The sequence below is a fragment of the Halichoerus grypus genome, chromosome 2, assembly GCF_964656455.1.
Source record: "Halichoerus grypus chromosome 2, mHalGry1.hap1.1, whole genome shotgun sequence".
Classification (NCBI taxonomy): domain Eukaryota; kingdom Metazoa; phylum Chordata; class Mammalia; order Carnivora; family Phocidae; genus Halichoerus; species Halichoerus grypus.
The window spans coordinates 57427303-57446579 of NC_135713.1; the positions used below are offsets into that span (position 1 = coordinate 57427303).

At 51.9% G+C, this 19277-nt stretch overlaps 1 protein-coding gene across 1 annotated transcript in view; it reads right to left on the reverse strand.

The window, feature by feature from the left end:
- SLIT3 (slit guidance ligand 3) overlaps positions 1-19277 on the reverse strand; it is a 592234-nt gene that overhangs the window by 59029 nt on the left and 513928 nt on the right. The window contains exons 15-20 of the mRNA XM_036106743.2: positions 15369-15519; positions 14339-14413; positions 6790-6933; positions 5914-6057; positions 3752-3915; positions 2506-2638 (exon numbers count right to left, since the gene is read on the reverse strand). Coding sequence (XP_035962636.2) covers positions 2506-2638; positions 3752-3915; positions 5914-6057; positions 6790-6933; positions 14339-14413; positions 15369-15519 — 811 coding nt within the window. The remainder of the gene's footprint in view (positions 1-2505; positions 2639-3751; positions 3916-5913; positions 6058-6789; positions 6934-14338; positions 14414-15368; positions 15520-19277) is intronic.

The window sequence follows — 19277 nt, forward strand, 5'->3', positions numbered from 1 at the left end:
GAACTTCTGGGGTAGGGGACAAGAGCATGGGATCTGGGGTCAGACCAAGCTGCCTTCTGATCCTGATTGGCTGCTTTACTGGAGATGAGGCTTGGGGAGTGGCTCTTGGTTCTCAGCACTGAGAGAGAGCTAGGGGGACTGCATGCCTACCTCAGCGACTGCTTGAACCAGCAAGGGTGAGAGCCGCAGGTCCCAGGTGGCCCTCACTCAAGAAGAGAGCAGGCCAGGGGTTTGCAGAGGGCTGACAGAGGAAAACTCACTTCCCGCCTGTACGGTACCACCTTGCTCGCTCGTGCCTGCAGTAGGCTCCCTCACCCTCCCCTTGGAGAAATGCTATGGAACTTTGTTGTTGTTTTTTTTCCTTCTCAGTGAATTAAACTTAATTTTGTTTTGTACATTGGCAGCTCTGCCTGAGACCGCTAATGATGCCTGAGGGAGCTGGAAAGCTAGCCCTGGATCCAAACACTGATTCTGGTCCTTGAACCTGAGGCCTCCAAGCTACTGCTTTCTGGGCCGGTTGACTTTCACTTTCTCTGGCATCAATTTCCCTGCTCCCCCCTTACCCGGACCCCTCCCCTGATACTCCTCCTCCACTGCCTCCGGGAGATGGTCTGGGCTCAGAGCTCAGGGCTGCCATCCTGGGTGTGCTTTGGAAACCAGTTTGGCCGCGGGGGGTGCCATCATTTCCAAAGCAGGAAATCAGGTCTCCCCAAGCTCTGGTGTTTACTTTATCATTACAGCCAATTATCTTTGTTATTTCAATCTCTGTTTCATGAGCTTTGGGGAAAAGCATCCACAGGCCTGTTTTCATGGCATTTTCTTCTCTTTGGCATGTGTCACTTGGCACTCAGTTGGTCCAGGAAGGAAGCAAGTACCTGGGTCATTTCTGCAGCCCCCACCCCATGCCACCAGCAGAGGGAAGGGCCCGGGGCTGGTGGCGCAAACGCAGGGTGTTGTGGGCCTTTTAGTGACTATCAACTCCGCTCTTGCAGACCTCAGCAGCACAGCCAGGGCCCAAACGCAGGGTGTTGTGGGCCTTTTAGTGACTATCAAGTCCTTCCGTCCGTCCGTCCTTCCTTCCTTCCTTCCTTCCTTCCTTCCTTCCGCCCTCCCTCCCTCCCTCCCTTCCTTTCCTGGCATGGGCAGCCCGGTTCCAGCCTCCTTGAGTGTCGGGGAGATGCTGGGAGCCACAACACACCCAGGCATTGACCTGCTATTCTAAGTCAGTGTCTTACTCAGGTTCCCCCCAACCCACCTCCCCCTGAAGCACTGGCAGAGCCAGTCCCAGTGGGAGGAACAGTCCCTGCTGGTGTCTTGGTCAATTCTGTCACTGTGTCAGAGGGCAGGGTGCATGCTAAGCTGTCCCAGAGGAAGGGGCGTGCCCAGGGTCCAGGGACACAGTGCAAGCTTGCGATGTGGCTGGGGAGTGGCATGTGAGTGTGTCTTCCCGCGCTGGCACTCTGGGTCCCGGTCACACCCCACCAGGCTCTGCCCGCCACGACCCGCAGCAGCTGCCTCCCCTCCTGCCTCCCCCGCCCCGGATCTGCTCCTCACCCTTCAGGCTTCATCTCCACAGAGAAGCTTTCTCTGATCTCCACACCAAGGGGAGCCTCTCTACTCTAGGGTGTCACAGCGACCTTGCCCTCTCTTTTGTGGCACTGTCATAGTTGTCATCTTGCACATGCTGCTGAGACGGTGGAGCATACGTCTCCCTTCCCAGTGACCTGGGGGCCCCACACGGGTGGCGGTCTCCCCAGTGCGAGCAGAGGAACCCGACCCACCAGGCGTGCAACAGACAGGCGCTGAGTGAGTGAGGGACCGAGCGGAAGCAGGAACATGGCGTGTGCGGGCTGTGCTCCGGGCTGTTCCAGGGACACCTCCCTGCCCATGGACTGGCTGAGCTTTCCAGGGGGCGGGAAGGCAGTTTCCTCCACAGCATGAAGAGTGCCTCAGGAAGGGAATGAGACCTCTTTTGTTAAGTGGGAGCCTCTGGGGCAGGAGCAGCCCTGAGGAGTTGGTGTGGGGAGTCAGATGGCTCCCGGGTGGAGCACGAGCAGGACTCAGGACTAAGATTTCACCTGTAACATAGGTAGCCGTAAGGGGGAGCAGGTTGGTAGAAGTGCTCCGGAAGCCACGGTGCCTGCTGGGCATCGTTTTTACAACGATCTGGGCTGTTTCTGGTGTCAGATTGAGAGACTGCTGGGGAATCTGGAAGGTGGAGTACAGAGCAGGGGGCTTGGGTGGGGGGGTATCTAGAAAACAAGATGGTAACCCTCCTGCTTGTATTCTGGAGGGCCAGGTAGTCGTCGCCGGCCAGGCAGAGGCACTGGGGAGGAGTGCTTCCTGTCCCCGTGTCGAAGCTGCCCGACCCCTTGGCTGAGGCTCTGCTGCCATGGTGCCAGGGTCCACTCAAGGAAGGGCGCCCCAGGCAGTCGTGCTGGGGACACTGGAGATAAAGCGTGGCGGATGCTGGCGGAGGTGGGGTTAGAGGGTGGGAGTACTTACAGTTCGGTCACGTCCTTGGGAATGCCTTTGGGGAGGGCGTGCAGCCCCCTGTTGCTGCACCGGACCACCGTCTCCACGCAGGTGCACTGCTCCGGGCAGTGGGGGCCCACCTGGCAGCTACTCTCGTCATTGCCTGTGGAGGGTCCCAAAGTGAGCATGGGGGGACACTAGCTTCTCTGGGGGGGGTGGGGGGGTGGGGCAGGTGAGCGAGGCCGGGTGCCAGGGACCAAGCCGTCTTCAGGAAAGGGAAGCCCTCCACTCTGAGCCCGAACCAGAAATAAGGAGGCTGCTGGTCTCCTCCATGGGTAAAGGGGAAAGAATGTATGTCTGGATCGGGGAAAAGGGCCACCCCTCTGCTACCATGTTCAACATAAATTGAAGACTTTAAAAACTTGATTAACCAGAGTATCAGATAGGGAAGAGATGACTGTGAACCAAATCCAGAATAAGCCAAACTGACTGAAGGAGTGCTCCAGGGTAGGCGGAGAGCCCTGTCTACTCCCTCTTTCTCCTACCGTTCTCCACTCCTTCCACCGACACAATCCGTCTGGGGTGGTAAATGTGTCCCCAGCCCGTTATACCTTAACCTCAGTTAATCTACAAACCAGTTAATTTGTCTTTAGATAAGCTATAGCTGACCAAGTAAAAAATGTGCTGGCTGAATTTATGTAAATATGTCCTTTGGAATCCTGACACTTAAAGCCTTGGACCTCCAGGTATTCATAACCCGCCCAGCCAGTGACAGAAATTTCCCAGGAGCTCATCTTGAAGTCTGTTTCTCAGGATACACTGAGCCTCATGACATAGATAGGAAAACTGAGGGCCAGGGCTCTCATGCACGGTTGTGTAGGTTGCGTACTGCACAAGGGTGCCTCCCCATCTAATGGGCGCTGATCTCACTGTGGATATGATAGATTAGGACATTTAGTACAACAGTATTCTCATAGACAGCCATAAAGTGTCTCGTTTTAAAAAAATCAGTATATTATGACACATTTCTGATAGAAGTAAAATGTCTTGAGGAAGAGGCCCCTTTTCTTAATTTGCATAAGGGAGCCATATGGTTAGCAGCAGACCTACAGAGCCCCATAGAGCCCTTCAGAGCCACAGCTGCATGCCAGAGGGCAGAGCAGTGTCAGATCTCAGGGGGTCCTGGCCATTAGTTACCTGCTGCACCTCTCCTCTCTTATTATCTTTCTTGCCTTCCCAGGTACTGCCCCTCTGCCCCACCCCCCAGCCTCCTCACCTTCACAGGTAAAGTCCTGGCTGGCCACATCCTGGATGGGGATCTCCTTGAGGAAGAATGGCTTCTGGCACCGGGGGTTCCCGCTCACGATCCGCCTCTTCCTCAACCACTTGCCGAGCCAGGCCAGGTGGCAGTTGCAGTTGAAGGGGTTGGACAGGAGGTTTCTGGGAGGAAAAAAGGGCCCTCTCTGAGTGGTTAGCACCTACCGCTCTACTGTGGAAGCTGGCCTCGGGACCCAGGGCTGCAACCCTGGGGCCTGGCTCCCCAGGGAGGCCTGCTCTGGGTTCCGGGGAAGGAGAGAGGAGGTCCAGGAAAGGAAATGCAGACTCTCTTCTAGAATCCAGAGGCAGTCTTTGCAAGGGTCTCATTCCGGACCTCTGCGGATGGACAGGACCGTGGTCTCCTGCCGCGCCCTCCCTTCTCCGCTGAGCTCCACCTGTGGACTGTCTTCAATCCCTCAGCACGGTTCTCTTACACTTAGTGCCTCCACCAGCGCTGGTCCCCGGCCTGGCATGACTCTCTCTGCTGTCTGCCTGGCCGCCTCCTCCTCCTTCCGTCCTGGCGTAGACAGGGAGACTAGAAGCTGCACCTGTCCCAGCCTTCTCCCTCACTCGCCCACGTGGCCTGCTCAGCAGCCACACTGGGGGGGATGGCACGGGGGCAGAGCAGGGTGAGGCAACCCACACTTGAGCAAAGGATGGAAGGAGGGGAGAGAGGCCGGGGAAGGCTGTTCCAGGTAGTGGGAGTGGGTCTAGGGCGTGGGGGGCAGTGAGGAGGCTGAGGGGGGGGGTGCTGGCCTGGAGGTAGGTTAGGAGGGACTGGATGGTGTGGGCCCTTTAGGACATCTATAATTTGGCTTTTATTCCCAGTGAGGTGGGTATTTGGGAACAATAGGCAGCAACAGGAGATGCAACCAAAAGCCTTTCTCTTCTGTCTTTCAGAGAGTCATTAGGGAAGGAAAGAGAGAGAGGAATGGACCAGCAACTAAGGTTAACAGAGCCACGTGGAAATACTATGCACAGCCATAAAGGCTAACGTGTGTTGAGTACTTTCTATATCTCAGGCCCCTCCTTTGCATTTTACAAATATTAACGGATTCAATCTTCGTAACAATCCTATGAGATGGATTATACAGAAGGAACAATTCAAACACAGAGAGATGAAGTAACTTTTCTAAGGTCACACAGCTAATAAGAGGTAAAGCCAGGGTTTGAAACCAGGAAATTTGCTCTAGAGCCCATCACTTTACTATTCTAAAGCCTCGTTTACCAATACAATGAATTAACCGGGCAGGAGCACTCATTTAGGTGTCCAGAAGGCTAGATTCTAATTCTGGTTCTGATACACATTTAAGCGGCCAGTGACATCATTTAAAACCCACTGTCAGATCATGTCACTGGCCTGCTTAAAACCTTCAGTGGCTTTCGATGAAGACCAAAATAGTCCATGGCAGGCCTGTAGCCTGGCCCTGGCCTGGCCTCCCTTCTGCCTTGCCTTATACCTCATCCTCCCTTACTCTGTGCTATGACCATGTTGGACTGTGCTCAGTCTCATGCATCTGCTCTGCGACAACCCACCACAGGGCCTTTGCACATGTTCTTCTTCTTTTTTTTTTTTTTTAAGATTTTATTTATTTGCGAGAGAGAGAATGAGAGACAGAGAGCATGAGAGGGAGGAGGGTCAGAGGGAGAAGCAGACTCCCTGCTGAGCAGGGAGCCCGATGTGGGACTCGATCCCGGGACTCCAGGATCATGACCTGAGCCGAAGGCAGTCGCTTAACCAACTGAGCCACCCAGGCGCCCTGCACATGTTCTTCTGATAGAAGGAAATACACTTCCCACTTTCTTGAACAAGCTAACTCCCACTCACCTTCCAGAACCCAGCTCCAGTGTTCTTTGACAAAGCCTATATTGGGTTTTCATATCACCATGGACCTCCCTTCTGTGGTAATTCACTATGCTGTGAGCTCCAGAAAGGAGGGACCATGTCTGTGAATTCTTAGCACCTCGATGGTGCCTGGCACATGGAGGGAGCCCAGCAAGTGGTTATTACGTTGACAGATGGGTAGGTGACTGTGGCCAAACATGGTAGGGAGCTGCCAGGGGAGAGGTGTGCAGGAGAGGAGCCCAGAGTCAGTGTGCAGTGGGTCCAGGAGGACTTACATGGTAGATAGGGAGACAAGTGTGGTGAAGGCTCCAGGGGTGATGGTGGTGATCCGATTGTCATAGAGGGACAGCAGCCTCACTGAACTCAGGCCAGCAAATGTGTCATTGCTCACACAGTTGATCAGGTTACTCCTCAGCATCCTGCAAGGAGAGGGGTAGGGATGAGGGTGCACAGGCATTATCTTCTCTCCACCACAGAGCCACAGGGTGTGTGTGTGCGTGCGTGTGTGTGTGTGTGATGCTTTTGCCAACTCCAGGCCAGACTAGTCATGTTGCTGAGGTTTGTTCTGTGATAGGCTGTGGGTTCCCACTGTGGCTACCTGTGAATGTGTGCGTACATTCTTGTCTGTGCATGCTTTATGTACAGTAAATACGGGTGTCATGAGTGTCTATGTGTACACATGTATGTTGTATGGTGGTCAGTGTCTGCATGTCTATTTCTGGGAGGAGAAAGGAGAATCAAGATGTGGCTGTGGGCCATCAGCTTGTGTGTGTGTGTGCTCGTGTGTACATGCTTGTTTGTGTGTGTGCTTCTCGGCATGCGGCCTGTGTGTCATTTTTATGTATATGTGTCTATATCTAAGTGGGTGAGTGTGTGTGTGCCCCTCTCAGCACAGTTTCAGCATGAATCTATCTACGTGTACACCTTCGGGCAAGTATCTTTCAGGATGCGTGTGCTGGGGTTGCTGAGCATGCTAAGCGGTTTCCCATCGAGGCCTGGGAAATGTCTAGTGCCTCTCTGGCTCCAGGAAGGAAGGCACTCAGCTTGTCAGGACAGGGCCCAGGAGCTGCCCGCCAGCCTTCGTAATCCCCCTCCGAGGCCCCCGTCCTCCCATCTCCTTGCAGGCCTTGGCCCAGGATCCAGGCACTCACAGGGTCTTGAGGCTGCTGAGTCCCCGGAACATGCGTCCATGCAGCGTTTCCAGCTGGTTCCCGGTCAGCATCAGCTCCTGCACACCGGCCGCTCCATCGAAGGCACCCTCTCTCACCTCCTTGATCTTGTTGTTACTCAGGTTTCTAGAAGGAGGAGACAGAGCGGGTCAGGATGCAGGGAGGGAATCATGAGCCCTGCAGTCACGGGGGACCCTCAGGCGCCCTTGGACCAAGGACTGGATGGTGGGGCTCCCTGATGGCTTGGTCTTCAGCACCCGTGGCTGTGGAGCAAGGACCCCAGTCCTACACAGTTGGGGCTACCCTGTGAAACAGGCTGCGTGCAGCCTGAAGTCTTTTCAGGGTGATCCTTTTTTCTAAGCCCCAGGTACGAGCACATTTAAAATGGCGATTCTCAAACTGATTTTTCTCCCTTTATCAGAAACACTCGCCTAGCAGTGCTTCTCACATGGAAGGCCAGAGAAAAATATAAAATGTGCCCTCTGTGGGGGTGGGACGTTTGTAGAGCTTCTAGCTCTACAGTTGAGATCCTTGATATAAATGGACACTTTCTAGTTACTACTTTCTGAGCACTTATTATGCATTTGGTTCCATGTGAGGGGTTTGGCCCACAGAATCACATCAAATCCTTGAAACAACACCTATCAGAAGAGTATTACGTGTATTATCATTGTCTCATTTTATGGATGAGGTGACTGAAGTTCAGAGAGTTTAAGTAACTTGCCCAGAATCACACAGCTGATAGAACTGGGATTGAGGCCAGGCTTTCTGGTGCATCAAAAGTCCTCCTAAGTGAATGTTCCTTTGGTGCTGTGGATACTCACACCCTTCTGTTACTGCTTTGCAGAATTCAGGGCTTGGGATATTGTATTTTCCAACAGCTTGGTCCTACCAAGCCTTGGAGCCACCCTTTCCAATTCTGCTCGAGCTCCGAGAAGGCCTTTCCCTCCGATGCCTGATACCACAGGCCAGGCCTCTCGAGAGCTCCTGCAGGGCCACCGGGGCTGCGAGTCCGCCAAGGCGCTCCTTGGCAGGGAGCCTCCATGGACCACCCAGTCAGCCTGAAATGCATCCCAGACAGGACGGATGGAGTGGAGAGTGATGGTGTTTACACAAACTGGGGGAAAAATCCAGTCTCCGGAGCAAAGAGCCTGTCTGTGCCTTGCACAGGAATGGTGTTCTGCGAACGGCAAAGCTGCAGGTGTAGACGGAGCCTGCTGACCCTCTAAGCACACTGAGGACCCACAGCTGTTAGGACCCACAGCTGAGCCCCTGGTGCTTTTGCTTCTCTCACGCGCCCGTGCGCAGCTCTGGGCTGACCCATGGCAACCCCAGGGGGTGAAGCTTCCCTCGGCAACCGCCTCAGAGCTAGTGATGGAACTGGGCACCCACGGGCTGGACGCCAGTTTGGTGCCTCCTTCCCACGTAGGGCCTGGGCCTGCAAGGCAGGGCAGTGCCCACGCCTGTGTGCAGGTGCGGAGGAAACAGCTGGCGCCTCGTCGGCACCCTCAGCGCTCCTGTCATGGCCCTGCTCTCCTGCCCCTTCCGTCCTGCCAAGGAAACAGGAGAAATACTCCTCAGCATCCTCCCCTCAAGGTCTGAGAGATTTGGGAGACTCTCTCTCTGGATTTCTGCCCCCCTCCCCCTTGCTGGCTCTCCTTAAACTCAGCCGTTTTTGTTTGTTTGTTTGTTTGTTTGTTTTTTAAATAAATCCTGGTAGTCCTGGTCTGGGATAACCCAGGAATGAAGGGGAGACTGCAAATTACCCCCAAATTAGACATGGGAGGAGAGATAAAAGCTCTCCCAGTAGCTATAACTCATATGAATGCCGGAGGAGCAGGATTTTACTCCAGAGAGTTAGGCTCCGTGGGGAATTAAAGTACACAGGACGGGCAATGAAGATGAGTTAAAGCAGCCATGAAGGGGGAGGGCTTCCATTTCCTGACATCTGTTTCTTCAAATGAGCAAAATTAACATCACATTACTGTAAGGTTTGTGAATTGGATTTCCTCAGGTTGGGAGAATGGAAAACATAAGGAGAGAAAAAAAGGAGAGGATAGAATTTTCTAGAAAACCAGGCTGTGGCTGTCTCTCTATTCATCAAAGCGCTGCTCAAAACTACAGGCAGCTTGGGGCAAGCGGTCCACTCACAAAACGAGAGCATCGGGCTTTTGTAGGAACTCTCTCTTACTCTCAGAGCGCTATCTTCCTGAAGACGCCCCAGATCCCAGGGTCCCCAAATGTGAAGCCAGGACCACTCAGGAGGCCTCGCTCCATTTTTGTCTCCACAGACGCACCCAAAGGAATATGGCTTCATCCTGGCTTTGACTCTGATGAGGATGGGATCTTACCCAAGGGTCCAGCCGTGGAAAACTCCCATGCAGGCTGGGGTGGGTGTGGGGGGCGGGGGAGGGCAGTTCAGAGGGGCAGCGCCAGGAGAAACCCAGTGTGTGTCCCCGCTGCCTCTGCTGGCTGTCGGCTGTCCCAAGAAACAACGAGGCCCCGCAGGCTGGGGACTTGTCTGGCTTCCCCTGGAAACCTGAGTCCGAGGAGGCAAGCCTGGGCCTCTCCTAGCCCATGGCTTGTAAGACCGCCCAAGCACTCTGGCAACAGGGAGGCATCTGTGATCCTGTTTAAAGCCCAGTCTCAGATGAAAATGTAGTGGGGAGAGAGCTAAGTGGATTTTGTTCTAGAAACTAAGGATACTGGGTCATCACGGAGCAAGCACTCTGGCACACTGTCAGGTCAGGGAGGTCCCGTCTACCCTTTTTATGAACCTCTCTCTCCCTGACGTGGAAATTCTATTTCCAGCTGGGGCTGCAAGCTCAAATGTCCACAGGGTCCAGGCTGGTGACTTAAGGCAGGAAGCAGGTCCAGGGGGATAGCACAGTCCACAAGCCCAGTGACCAGAAAAGCACATGCCTGATTTAGGGGGGGCAGCTGCTTCTCACTTCAACTCAACTGCAGCCGTTTGACCGTTTTACCAGATCTTCTGATTTTCCAAAAGATGCCAGAAATTTGGATTTTTTTTTTTTACTGTGAATATTCCTGATTTTTAAAAGTGGGCAACTAATTCTTACTAAAAACACAACTATGGTCAACAAATTCGCCTGTGTGTACCTGATTTTGGCTAGAGGGCTGCCAGGTTTCAGCCTGTGGCTGAGATTCTCCTTCAGCGTAGGAACTGACCTAAAAGTCTGCCTGAGAGACGCCATGACCACAGTCTGAATGTGACGTCATTTGAAGAGTTGCCTGGAGTTACCACTGTACCAATAATCCTTTTGGGGAATGGCTTATACATTTTTTTTTGGAGGGGGAGGGCATCCCTTAGTACATGTGATACTCTTGGAGATCTCATTATTCCCACAGGACAGGTAAAGGCACAGTAGAGTTCCAACACCTGGCTTTATACTCCCCCCCCCACCCTCGGCCCCTGTGCCCAGTCAGGGTAAAGTCAAGAGCATAACCTTAGGGCCCCGACCTCCCAGTCCCTGCAGAAGCTTAGCAGACTTGGACACAGGCACAGCTGGCTTTAACCTGACCCTGATCCCGTTGGCCCACTACCTCTATGGGGGTGTTGGGACGGTGATGGGTCCCAGTTAAGACCCTTTACTTAACAAAAAGAGCTGCCATCAAGTTATTTTAAATCAGTGCTTACAGCTGGTGGCCTTTGGGACCAGATCTGTTCCTTCGGGATTTGCTCAGTTGGCTAGTACTACGAAAATGAATTTATGCACACATACATGTGCACACACATGTACTTACTGCCTTTAGGTGGGGCATGCATTCCCCAGCTGATCTGCACTGTTACCACTCCTGGCTCTGCTGCTTGAGTTTTAACCTTGGATAAGTTATATAACTTTCTGGGCGCCTGGGTGGCTCAGTGGTTAAGCATCTGCCTTCGGCTCAGGTCATGATCCCAGGGTTCTGGGATCGAGTCCCACATCGGGCTCCCTGCTCGACAGGAAGCCTGCTTCCCCCCCTCCCACTCCCCCTGCTTGTGTTCCTGCTCTCACTATCTCTCTCTTTCTGTCAAATAAATAAATAAATAAATAAAATCTTTTAAAAAAAAAAAAGTTATATAACTTTCTGTGTTTCAGCTTCCTTATTTGTAAAATGTAACAATCTCAATGCTTTTTTGTTTTTCTTGGTGAGAGTTACATGAATTAATGTCAGTACAGTCTGGCCCAGAGTGAAGTGTCTAGTAACCGTTAGTGGCTAGCTGCTATTAGTAGTATTATTAGTATTAATTATTGCCATGCACCAAGCTCCTTTCCACAACTGTGCTACTCTCTGGATCTTGAAAGTATCTGAACTTGCAAACTCCTGTTTTAAATATATAGCTAGCTACCCTGGGTCACTCAACCCAGACGTGTTCTTCTGTCTTCCTGCTCCTTTTCATCCCACGTCCACGTTCAGTGGCCTGTCTTTCACTGACCTCTTCATACTTACTTCTTTTTTTTTTTTTTTGAATGGGATTTTATTTATTTTTTATTTTTTTAAGATTTTATTTATTTATTTTGACAGAGAGACACAGCGAGAAAGGGAACACAAGCAGGGGGAGTGGGAGAGGGAGAAGCAGGCTTCCCGCGGAGCAGGGAGCCTGATGCGGGGCTCGATCCCAGGACCCTGGGACCATGACCTGAGCCGAAGGCAGATGCTTAACGACTGAGCCACCCAGGCGCCCCTTTTCATACTTATTTCTGATCCTCATCATAACTTATAAGGAAGGTAGATTTCTTTATACCATGCAAATAATGTAACTAGGGCTCAGCAAGGCTAAGGACAATCCTAGGGTGACACAGCAGGAGGGGGACAGAGCTGAACTGAGAACAAACGCAGGTCTGTTCTTTGCCGCACTTGGATTGCTGGCTGCTACAGGGAATGTTTGGCAGCCGGGACCTTCATTCCAGCACAGCAAACACTGGGACAAACCCAGTGACCTTTGACCCTTTCAGCGAGAACTGGATTTGTGTTTTACCACAGTCCCCACCACTCTCTTGTGGCTTGGATGCTGAGGCTGGGAGTTGGTGGTCACTTACCATTGTGTTTGTGTGATTGTTTTTCTTGGTGCACAGAAACGGTTCTCTATTCTCCCTTCCCTGTCGCAAGGGAGAAGATGAGAGAGAGACTCAAAGTGTGTGAGCTTCACCTCACACGGGAGGGTAATGTCTCTCTGTGGAAGCAAAGATTACTTCGTCCTGTTTACTATGCAGATATGTACTTGGCCAGCCTTACTCATTTAAATACCTGCCTTCTCTCCATACACATGGAAGTTACTGTTTTGAGGTTTAAAACAGTATGCGTTTTTCAGGTTTGAATTAAACAGGACATTTCCTTGCAGGTGATGGGTGATGTCTGTGCTCGGTTTCCAAAGCCTGACCACACAGACAGCCACAATCCTCACCAGGACCCACATGTGTCCCTCTCTCCTCTGTGCCTTCAGAGTGCTCTCTCCTGCTCCCAGTTACAGAGCAGTCACTGAGGACGTGGGCAAGGTGGTGGCTGTGGGCAGGGAGGGAGGGAGGTGCAGCCCAGGGCAGGGGAAGGTCTTTCTCCTTCTTGTCTGCAGGGGACTGATGGGTGGAAGAGTGGAGAACATGAGAAAAAAAAAGGTTTACAGTCAGTTCTCATTATTCACGGTAGTTATAGTCTACAAAGTCACGGGGAAACTGAATTAGGGAATGCTGAACCACGGCTCCTAGGGGAAACACAGGGTTAAGTTCCTGTGGACCTCTGGTCACAACATTGTCATCAGCTGATCAGTACATAACCTTGTCTGATGTGTGTTTCTGTTTAAAGACATCTTATTTAATATATGTGGTTGATTTATTTACATGGCACTCACAGCCTGTAGACCATTACTCGAGTCTGAACAAAGCCCATGTAACATACGTATTTTCTTCACGAGGCACATCGTAGCCTTCTTGTGCTTTGGAAGCCTAGACAGCCTAGCAGCACTATGTATCGGGGCCATTTAAACAGCAAAACCACCAACAAAATGCATAAACATGCAAAAAGATGTGGCACCAAATACACTGTGAAAAGGACACTTGTTTACAGTCTGAGAGCGGAAGCAAAGAATCAGAGCACAGCCTTGTTGGATATCAGCTGAGGACAGGCATGCAGGACAACTCAAATTTTCTGCTGTTTTGTCCGTGTCTACAAATGAGCATGAAAGCACCGTGAGTACTGATTTTGAGATTACAAAGAAGTTTCAGCGAGTAAGTGAATTAGCAAATATGGGATTTGCGAATAAGGAGGCTTGACTATATTTCCTTTGAACCCAACTCTGGGGCCAGGAGGTGTGGAGCCTGGGGTGGGCGCAGGGAGAGGGGCCGAGGAGAAGGGAATCAGAGGGTAGAGAGCCCCTGTCTGTGCTGGTACCTCTGTGAGGGCCCTGGGAAGGGAAGATGAGCGGAAGCAAGCCTAACTGCACACTGGTGTGACTATGGATGAACCCCAGTCTGAGTACCAGCTCCGACATTGATCAGCTGTGTGGTCTTAGAGAAGCCTTGCCAGCTTCCTCACCCACACGAAAGGGAATATGAGGCCAGCACCAGGCAGGTGTACAAGGACTACATGAGCTGATGTGCATGAGGCAGGGAATGTGGCCTCTGGCCCAGGACAAACGCTCCCTTAGCTCAGTCACATTATTCTTGTTTGGCCCAACCTCGGAGGCAGGGAGGGGGTTATGAGGACAGGCAGCTGTGGCACTGGAGAAGCCAATGTAAGCATGTGGGCCCTTTGCCTAAGGTCAGGCTCTGGTCACACCCAGGGACACCTAGACTGAAGCCCAGTGTGCAAGACATCTAGCATTTCTGCTCCAATGTGCCTCACCCACGCAGAAGCCTGTAGAGGCCATCTAATAACAGAACTTTTAATCATCACCTCGTAAAAAGTCCTGAGTGACGTACATGTACCCTAGACTCCTGTGTCCCATTGCTGGTCCTTACCTGAGTTCCTCTTGCCACCCCTTGGGGTAGATGCTGGGTGTGGAGGGTCAGGATAAGCAGAGGGCACCTGGAGTGAGGATTAGGGATGGTGCCAAATGCATGCTCTGCACAATACTTGGCAATTTAAAAGCAGTGAAGTTTTGAGGCGCCTGGGTGGCTTAGTCGGTTACGCATCTGCCTTCATGACTCAGGTCAGGATCTCAGGGTCCTGGGGTCGAGCCCCGAATCAGGCTCCCTGCTCAGTGGGGAGTCTGCTTCTCCCTCTCCCTCCGCCCCTCCCCCATCTCACCGCTCATGCTCGCTCTTGCTGTCTCTGTCTCAAATAAATAAAATCTTTATTAAAAAAAAAAACAACCCAACCCCAAACAGTGAAGTTTCATTTTGGTCTGTCTCTGCATGGCTGTGCCTTACTGTCCTGCTTCAAAGATACATGCCGTAGTGGGGGCAGGAGGAGGCTGGGAGGGTCTGGGCCAGAGGGTGAGGGAGCCCCCAGGACCCTGGCCTTCTGCTCTAGTCTGCAGCACGGACCCTGGCCAGGCCTGCAGGCTGCTGCCAAGTGCCCAGGGCTGACTTACATTTTCCGCAGGTTGGGCAACTTCTTGAAGATAGCAGTGGCCTCGAGAACAGATAGCTCATTGTCATTCAGTCGCCTACATGGGAAACAAGAGGTGAGGTGGTGGGTTAGCCGGGGATGGGGGCGCCTCCTCCTCCGCCCTCCATGGAATCCTCCCCAGCTCCCCCATGGGTTAAACTGAGTTGCCACCTGGCCCTCACATCCAGCCAAGGTCAGTGGAGCCAGGGAAAACTCAGGGAAGGCACAAGGGCCCAGAAGGCTGTTCCTGGCCGTGTGCTACTGGGATGTGTAAGTCAAAGAGAACACCAGCACGAACGCCACTAAGACCACCATTATTTATGCAGAGCTCCCTCCTCACATGAGTCAAGATGAATTCCGTGCTTGCATTCTCTTGCTTCATCTTCTTAAACCCCTAGGAGGTTCGTACCATCCCCTCCATTTTACAGCTAGGAATCGGACCCTGAGGTCTGAGAAGCAACTTGCCCAACGAGAGGAAAGTCAAGATGACCAGGGTCACACGTCCGTCCGTCCCGCACATGTCGCGCCCTCACCCCTACCATGCTGTAGCTCTCTAGCTCTCCCATTTCCGGACAAACCAGCGTACCCTTTCATTAGCATGTATAACTGGAGGCTCAGATATAGCTCATCATTCCAGTGTTTTCTCGACTCTGACAACTATTTACTAACCATCTTTCTGTTATGTAGTAAGCTCCATAAGGACCCGGAGGGACTGTCTGCTTTGTGCACTGTGGAAGCTGGTGGACCTAGCACCATGCCTGGCTCACAGTGGGTGTTCAAAAATATTTGTCGAATGAACTAGTGGTTTTTATTTTTGAGGAAGCTGTTCCCGATGGTGGTGGGCGGGGGGGTGCCTGGGTGTCTATCCTCTGCTGAGGACACGGAGGATGGCCAAGGAGCATCCATGTGACTGAGCCGGGAGGGGGGCTACCTCCCAGAGACCCTGCCCCGACTGGCTCAGGGTGATGGGGTGCTAGGGGCAGTGTAGGGAGTTCCGCCCAGGTAGTACTTACAGATCAGTGACGTATTCGGGGAGGTGGCTTGGGATGCGGGCCAGCTTCTGGTTGGAGCAGTCCACGATGGTACCCTCGCAGCGGCACTTCTCGGGGCATACAAGGTCCATGAAGCACTCACTGCTGAACCTGCTGCGGTAATCCTCTGAGCCTGGGTGGGGCCAAAGAGGGCAGTCAGGATCACTGGGGCTCCCAGCCTGGGCCGAGGTTGTGGGTAGTGGGATGGGGAGACATGTGGGGGGGTCCCAGGGACAGACACAGCATTGCTTTCATTTGTGGCCACCTTGCTGGTGCCCTCCCCACCCCAGCCTTCCACTTGCCATTTGGTCTTTATCATTCATCATTTGAGTCCTCTGGGAAACCAGGCTCAAGTTCTGTGGGCTCTTAAGCTTTTGTGGGTCATGGACTTTTTCGAGAAGCTGATGCAAAGTTGTGTTCTCCTCAGAGAAATGCTCGTAGGTGCATGTGTACAGAATTTGGGCTACAATTTGGGGGGGAGAGTACTTAGTCCGTGATGCCCATAATCTGTGGACCCTCTGAATGTTCATGAAAATCCCAATGAAGAGATTTCAATGGCGTTTTGATGGGGGCTGTGTCAGGGTGGGGATGAGGTCAGGGAAGGGGGTCAAAACTCAGTTCTCTTCAAGCAGGTAACGAAACAATAAAGGAGACCCAGCATATGGTGGTCAATGACCACCGACCCCAGGCCTCAGCATTGGGAAGACAATAATGAGGGCTGGGGACCTGGGGAATTGGAGCCCAGGCCCTAAAGGCTTGGGAATTTGGCTCAGGGTTGCCTGATGATCCTCTTTAAAACCAATAATAGCAATAAATTAACATTTAAAAACTGTCAAGACAAGTACAACCCTTGTGAAGGTCCAAGTGATTTGCCCTGTCTTTGAGAATAAGCTCCATTTAACTATGGTGAAAGGCCAGTTCTGATGAGAACTAAGATTTATTTTTTTGACATCGAGTCTCTCCGGACGTCGCACAGTAACAGCAAGAGGATCAACAAGTAACATCTCAGGAGAGGCCCTGGGTGCCGCTTTACTGGTTAGAAATGATCCCTTGGCACCCGGGCAAACCTTGTGAGAACAGCAATCCCAGCGGTGGTCACTGGGGAAGCCCTGGTTCTCCCCAGCTAGTTGACAGGGGTGAACGTTTCATTAGCACCGTGCTAGGTATGAAACACAGGCTTGGTCCACGTTTGTCCAGCGTGTAAGCAGGGTGCTGCTAGCACATCAGCTGTCCTGTATGTGAGTGTTCCGGAAGCGCTTCAGGGAACGTGAACATCCCAGGGTTGCTTAACGGCCTGAGGCAGACCTTGGTGGTCTGATCTGCTATAGGGCCAGTGTGGGGCAGTACCAGTATAGAAGCGTTAGCAGTCGTGGCTTTGCCCAGGCCCTGGCACTTACTAGCCTCAGTCCCTCCACATGGACAAATGGGGGTCTAGGACTTGCCCCGTCTCATGGGGATGGTTGTGCAAATGCAAGGAAGAGCAAGGCAGTGGAGAGGCTCTGGGGAAGGGAAAAGACCCATATGGATATTTGCGATCCTACTGCTGTTATTTTCCAGAACCTAGTAGAACGTTTGGCATATCAGAGGCCACCAAAACATCCGTGTAGCTAGTGATAATAGCTGACTTTTATGGAGCATGGACCACAAGCCGGGCACTATTCTTCAAACTTCAGAAGGGGGAAGCCCATTTAATCCTTGCAACTCTCTGAGATTATCATGACTCCATTTTATAGATGAGAAGACTGAGGCCATCGGATCAGCTGGTACACGACAGAGGGATGAACCCAGGCAGGCGGATGCCAGGGCCCATGTGACTAATACTATGCTTTCCTGCAGATGTGTATTTTGACAAAACCTTTATGCCAGTCTTTGTAGGACTGATCATAGAGTCCAGCTTGGCAGAGGTAGATTGAACGGCGCTTTCCTGCAGGGGGCTATGGGAGGCAGGAAGCAGCTATCTTCCATGCTTGTGGTTTCTTACCCCTGACCTTATCAACCTATGCTAATCCTTGATTGCGGATGAACTTGGTAGTCTCTGATTCTGAAGTGAGACCTTCTCCTGAAGACAGGGGATCAGAGGCCTGGACCTGTCTCCTTTCCTTCTCTGCTCCCTCCCTGCCCCCCTCCTTCATCCCACCTTCCACCCCCAGGCTTGTGTGAACAAAATCTGTGCACCTATCCCCGCAGTTATTTGGGCTGCTTCCTAATCCAATGCATTATGCAAATCTCTTGCCCTTGGCTTGCCAGCATCCATCCCACTGAATAACTCTGACCTGGGCCATCTCCCTCCAGATACATCGGCATGCTGAGTCCTGGGTGAATTTCATTTTGCAAACCCTGCTAAATGACAGTCCTCTCTTGTCCCTTGCCAGTGATCCTCCACGCTGATGGCGTGAAGGAATGCTTTGTATACACGCATATATTTTTCCTTCAGAAGGCGGCTACAGTGGAATCCTTGCAAAGTGGAGGAACCCCGAGCACTGATCAAATGCCTTTGAAAGCAGGAGGGAGCACGGTTTGCTCTTCAACACGATGAGCCTGAAGATGTACACCGGCTGGGCTGTGGCCGGGGACTGCCACCAATTAAATGCGTTTTCGTTTTAATCAAGGTGAGAGCGGCTGTAGTTAGCAGGAATCGCTCTCTGTAGTATAGTTAGATTATAACTGGTGGACCTCTGCGATGGAACCGCTGACCCATTTTAATGAAATGATTTTGCAATTAGATTCGATGGACTAATATGTCCTTTCCAGCATTCCCCCCTGCTGTTCTTGTTATTGCCCTGGTTTGTAACAACGAGGGGGTCGGAGTGTGATATTTTATACGAGTGGGAGCCAGAAATGTTAATAACGATGTTTGCCCAGAATCCAAAGAGTTCCTTCCCCAGTCAGAGCCAGCCTGAAATGCCACCCCCAGCACTTCATATTTCATTACCGAAACTACCCAGGGTTTCTCGGAGCCATTTGTTATGCCTAATGCTCATAACTACCCAAAAGTATTTTTAACTTTTCCAGAGCTTTAAAAGTCCATTTCAATCTCAATGCATATTTGTCACTGCCAGAAATACTTAGTAGGAGGGGAGTAACTGAATAGGCCGCTGCTTCATCTCTTTGGGGTGAGTTCAGACAGCAGAGATCTCGGAGGACTTGAAGAAGGGCCATAAAACAAAACGACGGCTGAAGCGGGTCATGGGAGAGCTGATGTCATCTGGCATCTTGCCTGCTCCTGCCCCTGTAGCCCTCCTCCCTTTTTGCGGGCAGCTCAGAACAACGACACTTGGTACATGATCACAGAGAAGCTTTAATAGACTGGGGGGTAGAAATCCACAGCAATGCGATTTTATTACGAATCCCTGCCCTATGGCCACTTCCCAGGAGAGACATTTGGATGGTCATGGGATTGGAGCAGGTAGGGAGCCACAGCTCCCATTTTTTGGATGGCCTTGGCTGCAGAGGCCAGTGCTGGGCCCAGGATGGCTCCTGTCATTAGCCGTCCGGATTTGTGTCATTCTTTAGGCAACCCGTTTGTTGAATGAAAGTCATAGATTCATTGTTATCTGATGACCATGGCCCTGCCAACGCATGTGTCCAGAACTCTCCTCTTCTACCTCCAATATCCCTAACATGGGTGGAATGGAAGGAGAAAAGGAGCAGAAAGAGGAACTGGGGCGGGGGGGTAGTTCATCAGCTTGAAGAGAGAGTCACGTGGACAAGCAAAGGGTCGTAAGTAATGAATGGAATCAAGAGAACATTGCTAGGCACACAGTTATCCGCTCATAGGCAAAGGCTGGGGGATTAGACACCAGTGGCTGGAAAATGTCAACTGTTTCACCAAGAGTTTGGTGATCAGTTGGGCAGACAGCTGTCCTTGTAAGCTGTCCCTATCAGAGTCTA